The sequence below is a fragment of the Euwallacea similis genome, chromosome 1 (genome assembly GCF_039881205.1).
Source record: "Euwallacea similis isolate ESF13 chromosome 1, ESF131.1, whole genome shotgun sequence".
Taxonomy (NCBI): Eukaryota; Metazoa; Arthropoda; class Insecta; order Coleoptera; family Curculionidae; genus Euwallacea; species Euwallacea similis.
The window spans coordinates 4372152-4384553 of NC_089609.1; the positions used below are offsets into that span (position 1 = coordinate 4372152).

The window sequence follows — 12402 nt, forward strand, 5'->3', positions numbered from 1 at the left end:
TTCTTCTTAAATGTGATAGGATATTGCTAGACTATTATCCTTATATAGTTAGCATGAAGAAAGCCCAATTATTACTGAATTAAATTATATTAAATTAACTCATAATATGTACTCTATGAAGGCAATGACCTAGTAGTAAAAGCAGTAATTGCTTTTCAAATGGAACGTAATGATAATGAATGAATGAATTTTAGTGCGTAATAATAGGTCGCCGTTTCTCCCAATTAATGAAGCTTAATATAATATTGCGAAAAAAACCATAACCAAACATATTATAATAATGCGATATGTAAGTAATTACCAGGTATCAAACGAGCTTTGAAATCGTGGCTCTGACATTATTTAATACCGATTAATCGGACAAGCCTGTTATGGTCGATTTCGAATATCACTTTCACGATATGTGCTTTTTTCGACTAGTTACTTCCCATATTGCCACCAGAACCAGTGAGAGTGTAAAATGGTAATAAGTACCATTATTTATTAGCGTCATTTAGTTACAATTATGCAAAGACTTAAATTAGTCGTTGGATTCTAGATTGAATTTCAGAGAGAGGGGGATATACCGTGCGGCTATAACTTGTCCCCTCCCCCCTTAACTTTTTAACAAATTATTTTTTTTTTTAATTCAAAATCAGCATTAAATAGAACAAAAAATACTATTTTTTGACGTCTGTTTACTGTTTTAAATGTTGCTTATGCCACCAATAGTGAAAAATTGCCGATTTTTTTAAATTGAAACATAAGTCAAGTGATACCTTAAATTAAAAGTTTTTTAAAACTAATTTGTGTATTAATTTTTGAGAAAAACAGGTATAAATCTAGTAAAAACTGGAATACAAAGTCAGTTAAATGGTGGTTAAGTAATAAAAAACCTTGTGTGTTGGTAGGAAATTGATTTGTTTTTGATTTTTTGCTTACAAATAGTCTTCAGTTATTTTTACTTATTTGTTTATTATTTTCTTATCTAACGACTTATTTGTGAGCACAAAATCAAAAATAAACCAAATTCCTATCAAGAAACAAGTATTATCATCGTTTACATACTATTTAACTGAATTTGTATTGCATCTTTTATCAAATTTATACCTGTTTTTCTCAAAAATTAATCGATAGATTTTAAATTGCAATACACCATTGAATGTAGTTTTAAACAACCTTGAATTTAAGGTGTCACTTACCAATGTTTCAATTTACAAAAATCGGCCATTTTGCGCTACCGGTGTTGCAAGTGACATTCAAAAAAATAATCAAACGTCAAAAAATAATATTTTTGCCATCTTTAATGCTGCGTTTGAATTTTTAAAAATAATAATTTCTTGAAAAGTTAATGGAAGAGGAGATAATTTAGAGTCGCAAGGTAAACAGGTTAGCAATGTGAAAACTTACAAAGGCTATATCTGAGGAATAAAAGAATGTACTAAAAATCTGTTAAAACAATATGTATAGAAGGAACTAAGAAAAAACTTTTTTTTTAAGATTAAGAGGTTTAGGAGAATCTGGTTTTCCAGACTTCGTGACTTGACACATAATGATCTTCATTGTTCACTTTATGTCGGATTGATTTTCCAATCCAGGAATAATAGACCGACTAAACTCCCTGGTCTCAGAGAAACATTCGGAATCGCCAACACGAGACCATTACTTGACATCTAGTGATTACTGTATGTTTAAAGAATCATAGATTTGATTCAAAGATTTCTTTAGTTTGCAAAATTGAACGAAACATCTGTGTCATGCTGTTTCAGTGATTTTTGGATATCAATAATAAATTTGAAATATTTTATTTACTTAGTGTTTAATGCATTTGGGATTCTGCAAGGGTTCTCTCGCTTGTCCATTTATTGCAAATAAAAATACTATGTTTCAGTGGATTCTCTTCTTCGCCGCAAAACCAACATTTTGGGCTATTTCGTTTACCAATTCTGTATAAATATTTCCCAAATATGCCATTTTCCGCCAATACTTGCGTAGTATAGTAATCGATGTTACCCCATTTTCTACAGGTCCATGTCTTTAATAGATTTTTGGTCCATCCATTATAACTATTCCACTGAATTTACCACTTTTTGTACGCGTCCTGTTTAAATCATTTGCATGTTATGTTATTTATCTCGGATGAATGTTAATTTATTAATTCTTCAATTCTCAACACTTTTTGTAGGAACCAAAAAAAAAACTAACTCGTTCTAACTTAATCTCAGCCACACCAACCAAATAATATTAAATTACTTGTGACGTTTTACTTTAAATCTCTTTATAATTATTTATAATCCGATAAGCAATCTTGCAAATTGGAAATATTGAAAAGCATCTAATTTAAACAGATTAATCAAACTGGATTTTATCAAACTTTTTAGAACGTTTTTTGATCCACGCAGCATAGAACCCGAAGGTTAATACATAGGAATTCAAATGAGCCAATTCAATTAAATCGAGATATTTGATTTCGAAAAGCTTTTAGATATTTAATATTTTAAAATCTAGTGCCCATAGTCACTAATCAGGAATTTTACTAAATTGAATACATTTGGTACAAGTTTGTGTTTGGAAAGCCACAACTGAAGTTTTTTCTTACGAAAAAATCTGGAATTTTCATTTTCTCGTATTAAAAACTGCACAGGACATTAAATCACACCCAAAAACTAAATGTCTAAAACGGTATTGTGATCTAAGGCCATGCTTCCACTATCAATATTAACCCAGTCAGAAATATCCGTCGAAGTGCAATATTCACGGGCACGGTTAATCCAACCGAAGTCAAAATTACATCACTATTTTTTTAATTCCGGGCAGTTATCATTACTTTACCGCACTACTAGCAGTTTGACTATAAACTTCATTACCGCACTGCTATGACGGTTTGTCCTTTTTTGCATCTATGAAGTGGTTCACCTGGTCGTTCCTAGGACAAGAATTAAAAAATTTTGATCAGTCGCGCACGGCAAAAAGTTTGGGGTGGGAAAGAAAGTTAAATTATAAAAAAATGTCATTCTGTATATTATTAAATTGCCTTTAGATAGGTCGCTAGGTAGCGAGCCAACTGGGACTTTAAATCTTGATTAGTGGCATACCGCAGAAAGTTTCAGATAGTAAAAGGAGGTAAGCAAAGCTACAAGGAAAAAACGAAAAAATCTGAAACTATCATCCTGTATGTTTTTTAATATATATTTATCAAATAGTGTTTATTTCCAAAGTTATATTACGATTTTGTACCATCCTCTGAAAAGAGGCAATTTAAAACTCAAACATCCTATACAGGGTATAATATTTAACTTGAGACGTCGCAATATCTCGAATAATAAGCACTCTACGAAAAAAATGTCTATTATGAAAGTTTAATTATTCCGCGAGAGAAATACATTGATGCTAAAATTAATGCCCCTCTGCCTCTTCTTGTGGAGGATGAGAGGTAACTTTGATTTCTTAAATGGCATTTCCTACTTTTTATTGCAGATTCGAATTCTACGCTAAAAAAAACGTAGAATCTGTCTGGAACATTTTTTTCGATTCACGATAGATGGCGCTGTAATCAACGAAATTTAATTGCCTTTTCGCTTATAATTCACTGGAATATTTGGTGAAATCTACTATAAAAAAACCTTATTTTAACGCGTTGTTGGGGATAAATAAAAATAACACATTTTTATTTGTTTACATTTTTGGTTTAAATGTATAAAAAAAAAATAACTCGAAGAAACAAATAATTGCAACAACATGTGCGTATCAGAAATGCTTGTACCGAAATTTCAGCAGTCGCACTTCTCGGTTGTGTTTGATCATTCGAAAAAAAAGTGCATTGAAGTCGAAGGCCATCATTTTGAGCACTTACTTTAAAGGCTAACTGCAAAAAGTTTTTGTTTGCATCGATTTTATAACAGATTTTACCAAACATTCCTGTAAACCATAAACGAAAGGAACATTAAATTTCGTTGATTACAGCGCCATCTATGGTGAATCGAAAAAAATGTTCCAGACAGATTCTACGTGTTTTTTAGCGTAGAATTCGAATCTGCGATAAAAAGGAGGAGATGCCATTTAAGAAATCAAAGTTACTTCCCCCCCACAAGGAAGGGCAGATTGGCATTAATTTTAGCATCAATGTATTTCCCCGCGGAATAATTACACTTTTATAATAGACATTTTTTTCGTAGAGCGCTTATTATTCGAGATGTTGCAACGTCTCAAGATAAATGTTACACCCTGTACCAATAAAACTTCCTGCTTTAAAGGATTTTTTAGATTTTTGTGCTTCAGAGCTGAGCAACCACCGTGAGGTTAATAGAAGCTTCTTGGGTCACACTAAATTCCTTAAAAATGTAACAACTAGTTATAGCAAATTTATTGTCATCCATTTTCATCTGAAGCATAAACACTAGTTACAAAATACGTTACTCTTATTGTATATTCGTAATTATGGTTTATGCAGTTGACCTATTCGGAATGTCCAAACGCTATAAATAGCAGCAATTTGGTGGCAAACACGATATGTAATACAAAACTAGTAATTTATTGCAAATAAATGTGTACTTATGTATTACAAAACGAGATGGGAATTCATGGTCAAAAGTCATGGCATCATACCTTTAACAGAAAATCCTTTGTAATTCGCTGGAATGATTGCATCATGCCCCGATACTAAATACCCCGCTATTGAGTGAGTAATTTGATTTGAAGTTTTGACGAATTTATTACTACATAATTTCACATTGACTGCTTTGGACTGAATTATATGCGTTCAGAGTAATAAATTGTTATTTTACATGTCGCGTGCCACGTGTGATCGGTGTACTATAAAGGGTTTTCAACGAGGTAATTACCTGAAGATTGTTGCAGGCAATGGAGTAAATGAGGTATTTGCCGGACGTTTAGAAGGAAGTATTACTGTAAGTAACGGGGCTTCCTGCTCCTGAAAGTGAATCTAAAATCAATGCCAGAGTTTAAAGCTGGCTTGAGCGGAGAAATCAAAAGTGATTCATGCATAGTAAAACCTGCTTTGTCGAACGTGTTTGGACCATATTTACATTATCAATACCTTAATAGGTGACTAAACAATTTCCTCGAATGGAGTAACCTGTTCCAATTTCTCGAACAAAAGCCTAAGATTAATTGCGCCTTTTTCACTTTGTTCGTGTGGCGGAGAGATAGCGCGACAGACAAAAACTCGAGTCAGTAAGAAAGTGCTTTTAAGTGAGTTTAAGTGCCAAACAATAAGCAAAATAACGGATTTCTGAGCAATAACAATCATTTTGGTGCCATAAAGTTCCAAAGCAACATAACGGGACTGCGTCTGATAAGGTTTTTGCCCGGTTATTCATTTAGTGTCGTGGAGTCTCAATAGTGATCAGTGATTTGTCGTAGTTCCCTCTTCAGCGTCCCCGAGACGGACCTAAAAACGGCATATGGAAGCGCTGACCCCAAGGACCCTATTGATGCTTCATCCGGTAAGGCTTCAAACTTCGTCTGCGATTTTTTGACTTGCATGACGTATGACTTGAAATTCACCCAATCACTAGAAAAATCTACACCCACTTCAAGGTACTAAAGTACAAATGGAATCATCATTAAAGCTCTTCAAATTCCGCGGTCTCGGAGCATACTTGTGAACGTGGCTTTGATAGTGCAAGACGATGGTATCAGATAAGCGATGACCTTAATAGTGAATTACCAAATTTTAAGAGATGTTCCCACGTCACGACATAGCATGCGTAATCACGTAAATCGTAAAAACGTGAAACTTGACCATGTGAGTAGGACGCGTCATAGGTTCATGTGTTGATCATAGAATGAGCCACATTGTTGCCAAGCTTGTGTGTTGTGAATGTTTTCGATTTTTACTGACTTCCTTGTGATTTTATTAACAACACTACAGCGGGCAGTAATTTCAACGACATATGCGACAAAGGGGAGACAGATATCACAAGAGGGGCATATGGCTTAAAAGGTAACAAATCGACGTAGGAATTCTGTTGGGACATTTTTGCAGATTGTCGAGCAATTCCTCATATTCTCTATAAAAACTGACGTCTCTAGCATTTAAAATACCGATTTGGTATACCCATCAGGTTTCGGGCAATATATAATTTATTCCTTACCATATCATCAGCGAGATTCTTAATTCCACCCGAGTTGCGGAGGACTGAATTGATCATAAACACTTGTTCTGACAAATGCTCTATAGGGTTAAAGTGTGGGCTTCGCACTGGCCACTCCACTGAAACCTCCAACTCGGTGAAATAATCCCGCACAATTCTCGCTGCATCTGCGCTTGCATTATTCTGCATGAATAAAAAATCATTGCATACAATTATGTTCCTTCTTGCCTCCTGCTTCTTTTATTTATTCCTGTATCTGGCTAGAATTTTAAAAATGCCACTTTGGGTTTTTTGCAACTTAATCATTAAATTTATTAATAGGGAGGGCCATGAGGTAACTAAAACAGCAACGAACGAAGCCAAGTTTTCAGCTCCTCCCTTTTGGCACAGATTTAAAAAAAAATAGGAATTTTTGACATGGCACCAAAATTATCAGGTTTTCTGGTATATCATTGGTTGGTTTTGCGTTGTTTGTACTCTCTATTATTAAGCAAGGGGTAGTCTTTCGATCGACCTATTTTAAAGAAAAATATTGGAATTTGAACAATCCACATCAATTTCTAAAGTTTCGAAGTGCGCAAGAGCGTTTAAAATTTTTCTTACTGCTTCGAAATATTCAAACACCTCTCCCGAGTTTAAGGAATAATTCAAAATTTGGCAATGCCGCTTCTTCGTGTTAGCCACGCGCTCCATCGAGACTCTCCACCGCAAACTACGACGACTCCGGCAAAGTGAAAAGCGCGCGACAATCCGCAAAACCTTTCAGTCGAAAATTTCATTTCACTTGATCAGAAAGAGTTATACGGATACCGGTTATCTTCTAGCAATTGCCGCGAATGGGTTTGAACATTTTTTGGACCTTCCAATCACCTAGAATGAGAATTTTTTCGCAAAACACCACTAGAAGACGACATCAAAAAGTTCAAATTACGCGCGCAAGTTCCGTTGCGCTCCCGCCGATATTCATCTGTCTGCATGGCCAGTGTGATTCTGCCGCCGCTTGAGAAACGGAGCGAGAAACGAGATTGTCGGTCGATCGTCGGTTACGGGAAGAAAATCCTCTAATTTTCAATTAAAAGAACATAAAAGTCAAAATCTAACTTAAAAGTCGCCTTCTGAGAACGGAAAATGAGTATTTCATTGGAAAGTGATATATTTCAGCCGGCAGTTCTCCTGGCGGTTTTTCTGGGACTTGGTGTTATTATTTTAATCTTCTTTATTAAATGGATTAAACAAGGCCAATCCGGGGAAGGGGATGAAATTGGTGAGTCTAATCTTTAATGAAACATTAAGTTTCTGCTCAATTTAGTTGTGAATGTCGAAAGAAAAAGGGCAAAGAGATGCAGAGCTCTAGAGTGCATTCTACAGCCTTGAAGCAAAGTCTCACGTGGTCATAATGAGTCCGGGCAATCGCTTATTTCAGTTAGTGTTTTTCTGATTCGAAGTCGGTTTATTTTTAAAGACGTTATGTGGGTGGCCCAAAAATAACAGTAAAAATGCGGTTTTAGGTTCTGTAAGCAATAAAATCGTTTCGAAATTGGGGCATTCAATTCACTGCCAATGCACTTTTGAGGTTAGATTCCGGTCCGGCATGGCATGATTCATGTTGCATTCTTTTGTTTCGCGCCTGGTTAATTCCGGGCAAATCCGCACTGGTGGCGCAGGATTAAAAAGTCAAGTTAACATTCTTATAGAATTCCTGAGTGATATGTAAGTTCATTTTATTTTATTAGTAAAAATTGTTATTTAATTATTACTACGAATTCATAATCATATGATAAAACACTTTTGCACATAATTTTTTCATAGATTGCAATCAATAGTTCACAGATAAATTTATCTGAAACGTGGTTTTGACATTTGAACGCCTAGGTTAAAACATCTATCAAATTTGTGTTATTTTAGCTGCAAAATATTCAGCATAAATAATACAATACAATTTTGTGTTCTATGTGATTTTAGAAACTGTTTATTCACAAGTAAAAATTAAAAAATGAATGAATAAATAAATGAAATAAATGAAAAATAAATAAATAAATAAAATTAATGGGAAAAAATGTTAAAAAATAAATTAAAGAAATGAAAAAAAATGTTTGCCCATGTAGCATGGAACAGGGGTATATTATCGAGTAATCATTTAATTTGGTGCTAAAAAAGTAAATATAATAGTAAGTCTCTACTATGGGAAGGTTTAAATGATGTTTTCTCCAGTAGATGTTCTTTCGTTACTTTTTTGCCAAAAATCCTCTGTTTTCAGGACACAGGAAAAAGGTTTCATCCCCATTAAAGGTCCTGCCTGTGTCTTCTTGAATTTCAGTATCTTTCTTTAAGTAGTTTTCAAGTTCATAAATGTGAATGTTATTCTTGTTAGGGGAGGAAACATTTTCGAGAGGATTATGGTCTAGAAATTACTTCACACTTGAAGGTCTTCATGGAAAGGGGGAAACCGTTAGCTCCATCCATTTTTTTAGAGGATAGAGTGAGAGTAATTTTACTATTAAATTTATCACTGCTAGGAAACTGCAATGTAGATCTAAAAACACCAAAATTAATTGAAGGTTGTTTTCATTTATTCTATCTTCTAAAGCTTCTAGGTATTTAGAAATATTGCCTTCACAGTTCTTTTTCTGATAATTCTTATCGATTCGGACTTTCCGCATCCATGAAAAATCTTCAAGAGAACTAAAGCAAATAATTAGTGCTTAATTACAGTTATTAACACCCAAGAGGTACAATTGTTGATCTCTGACAGTTATGCTTATTGAATATGGCGAACTACTGTTCGTTGCATCTTCGATACTATAAATATTCTAAATATCTTAAAAAGGAAAGATATACTAGAGGAAAAACTTTACTATGAGAAAAAAAATCCTTACAGCTTCAAGACATTGCCCACTAGGTATATTATTATTGTTAGCAATATTTGGTAGTCACAGTAGTTGCTTGTCTAAAAAGTGACAGCATACTATGACTATTAAATTATAAACTACTTAAATGAAGACTGTAGTGATTGTAGATCTTACGTAACCTAGACTTTTAGAAAGTGACAAAGGGGGGACTGGTCTCAATCTGAAGAAAGAATTTTAAAACTTAATCACTAATCAATAATTATTGTACAGATTGTAACGAATTGAAAATATAACGTTAAATACATAAAGCTCAACATATGTTGTTCTTGTTATCTTTCGTATTATATTAAATATTTAATGCATATGTGACGACATGCAAAGATCCGTTGATCCAACCATGTTTTGTCAACACGCTTATGCAGATCCCAATTTTTAAAATTATTATTCTTTTAAATAAAATTTTTTTGTCTTTTCATTTCTTTTTTGGACATGTCCAAAAGTTAGTCTAAAAAATATGCAAAATTTGCCAAAGTCTTAGTCAAAGTCTATTTTTAATTCCAGACTCTACTACTTTGCCATACAACTATTATTTGTAATTGTAAAGTGGTGAAGGGAGAGATTGAAGCCTTTCAATCAGGCCTTATGTAGCCCTTTTCGCTGTTCAATCCACCACTTCTCACTTCCTGTAAGACTGACCCCCTTAAAGAGAATAATGTAAAATATTAGGCGATTCCAAGAACCAGTTGTTTGATAACGACAGTGTATAAACTGTTTCATTAAACTAGATGATTGGTGTTAAATTCTCGACCTGAACCTGGATTCGATAAGTCAAAGTGATTCTTACATTCGAAGTTAAATTTATTGGATTTCCAAATGAAGTCAAGTGGCGAATCTTGGGACTTTATCATTGAAAATCGGCCTTAAACAATATTTATCACATAAGCGCTAGTGGAGTAAGTAATCTAAGCATAGATTAGATTTCGCGAATATTAAATCCGAATAAAAATTACTTACCTACTTACCTGCATTATTGCCTGTTTGCTAGCCACCTAGTTTACCTTAATCATATGGATGAAAATTTTCATTTTCTCATTAGTAAAGCATTGACTTGTATAATACTGGTTTTATTAACATAAGTAATTAATTTTTTGCAAAATAAATATGTGGTTGAAGTTTGGCTAATTGAGTTAGTACCACCCTGTGTATCTGTCGCATTGATTCAAATGACTAAACTCAATAAATTAGTAATTGAGTGAATATCAAAGTTGCTTTTTAGATAAGGGTGTGGATATTATCCTCCAGAATGGATGGAACCCTGATGTTTATTGGGGCATTATAAATTGTGCCGTAACTCATCGAGCCCTTTCAGCTCAAATGACTGTCGACGTAATTGCTGATAAAATTGAAAATATACTTCCTCCAATTAATATTTTTGTTGAAACAAATCCACAGCATAAAGTTCGCTCAATTGTTCCAAAATTGGGATTTAAAAGCAGAAATTTGCGCCATCATTAGCAATATGAGAAATAAGTCCTGCGTTATTTATTATAACATGCGAGTCAATTTAAGCACATAACTCATTCTCTAATAAGGAATTTAAATTTCATAAGGGTCCTGTATGCAGTAAAATTGTTGAGGGGTTCGAAGAGGGATATTGCCTTGATGTTACCTTGTGTGATCTGCGAAACGCTTTTGATTATACAAGGTGATTCAGGTTTTATCTTGATAACTTCAGGAATCGATAGAACAGGTTAAAATAATGGCCATTCATGATAAAAACTTATTTCCTAAATCACATCGTTTCGGATATAGAGGGCGTTGAAGTAGGATTTTTTTTCGTTTTTTCCTCATAACTTTTGAACCACTAATCCGATTGAAGTGAAATTTGGAACATAAACATTTCTCATGGCCTCACATAAGCTTCGTAAGTTTGGACCACGCACTTCTCTTAGAAGTGTATGTTATGTGTTATCCCCCTCTTACTTTCTTTCAAAAGTTCAACAAAAAACAATAATTTCAATAAAACAACGGTGCACCATTGTTGCCTGATTACTTTTGAAACTTTTTTGTCTCTTTGGGTTTTTTGATATGTCGCTTCTTATCTGAAATAAATAGTCAATAAAATTTGTGACAGCGTAGCTCCTTAGTCGCGTAAATTTCTTTTAACGTTATAGCAAGCCATGGAAAACAAAACTCACTGTGATTTCTGTGAACTGACGTTTGTGAAAAACACTGTCAATTATTTCAAGAGAATTTGAAACGCTAAGAAAAAATTAAAATTAAAATTAATTTATCAACAAATACTTATTACCGTATTTACAAAACCACATTACTGAACTTCTTAACTAATAAAAAAAATTACAATAATTGCTCAAAATGCGTTCTTCCAACCTCAATACAATTTTGGCATCGACGAACTAGCATATTAACCGCAGCCGATATTTGAACAGGATTGTTTTGTTTTTTAATTGAATACAAGCTTGCTTTACCCTTTGGATTCATTCCTCACGGGTATTTACTGGTGTATCATAAACGACCACTTTTAGATGGCCCCAAACAAAATAATCCAGAGGATTCAGATCTGGCGAGCGCGGTGGTCAAAATACCGGTCCTTCGCAAGAAAACCACATACTCAGGTGGTTGTTGGGTAATCATCCAATCTATCGACGAGGATAATTCTCATCAAACCACTGTCGTACTTGCCTTCCAAAATGGGCAGGAGCTCCATCCAATTGCATCCAACTGCGTTCACGTAAATTTAAGGTGACATCTTCGAGCACACCTGGGAGAAAGTTCTCCAAAAACTCGTAAAATAAATTCCCATTTAAACGGAGAGGCAAAAAATACGGCCCACAGAGGTTATTACCTACAACACCTATCCAGACATTTACATTAAACTGTTGTTGAAAAGAAGATGGTCTGATACATCGAGGATTAATTTGGCTCCAAACATGTAGGTTATGGTAATTCACAATTTCAGCTCTTGTAAAATTAAATTCATCTGTCCGTAGAATTTTATCCAAAAATTGTTGATTAATTTCTAATGAATGCAAAACCCATCTACAAAAATTTAGACGTTTTTCAGAATCTCCTGCCAACAGACCTTGAACTGGTTGAAAATGAAAAGCCCTCCGGTGATTTTGTTTGAGTGTTCTTAGTACTTTCGATTGAGATAAATGGAGTTGCCGAGCGGCTCGGCGTGTGCTTAATGTTCTATCTACATCAAAAAGATGAAGAATTCGCTGATTGTGTCTTCGCTGTACATTACGATTCTGTTCATTGTAGTGGCGTAAACCAAATTCCGAAAATCGACGATGTACATCTACAAAAACTTGTGCATTTGGAATTCTTCTATTTGGAAAGCGTGTTCGATATTCTTGAACTGCCGCGTTGGAATTGCCGTCACAAAAACCATAAACATAATGTATATCGGCGTATTCTGCATTTGTAAAAATTCT

At 34.2% G+C, this 12402-nt stretch overlaps 1 protein-coding gene across 4 annotated transcripts in view; it reads left to right on the forward strand.

The window, feature by feature from the left end:
* Positions 1-7223: 7223 nt before the first annotated feature.
* LOC136414362 (transducin beta-like protein 2) overlaps positions 7224-12402 on the forward strand; it is a 31644-nt gene continuing 26465 nt past the window's right edge. For 3 of the 4 annotated variants that reach the window (XM_066398599.1, XM_066398379.1, XM_066398451.1), the window contains exon 1: positions 7224-7359. In XM_066398599.1, the coding sequence (XP_066254696.1) occupies positions 7224-7359 (136 nt within the window). Of the gene's footprint in view, positions 7371-12402 lie in introns of all 4 variants that reach the window. The other variant, XM_066398532.1, reaches the window with a different exon arrangement.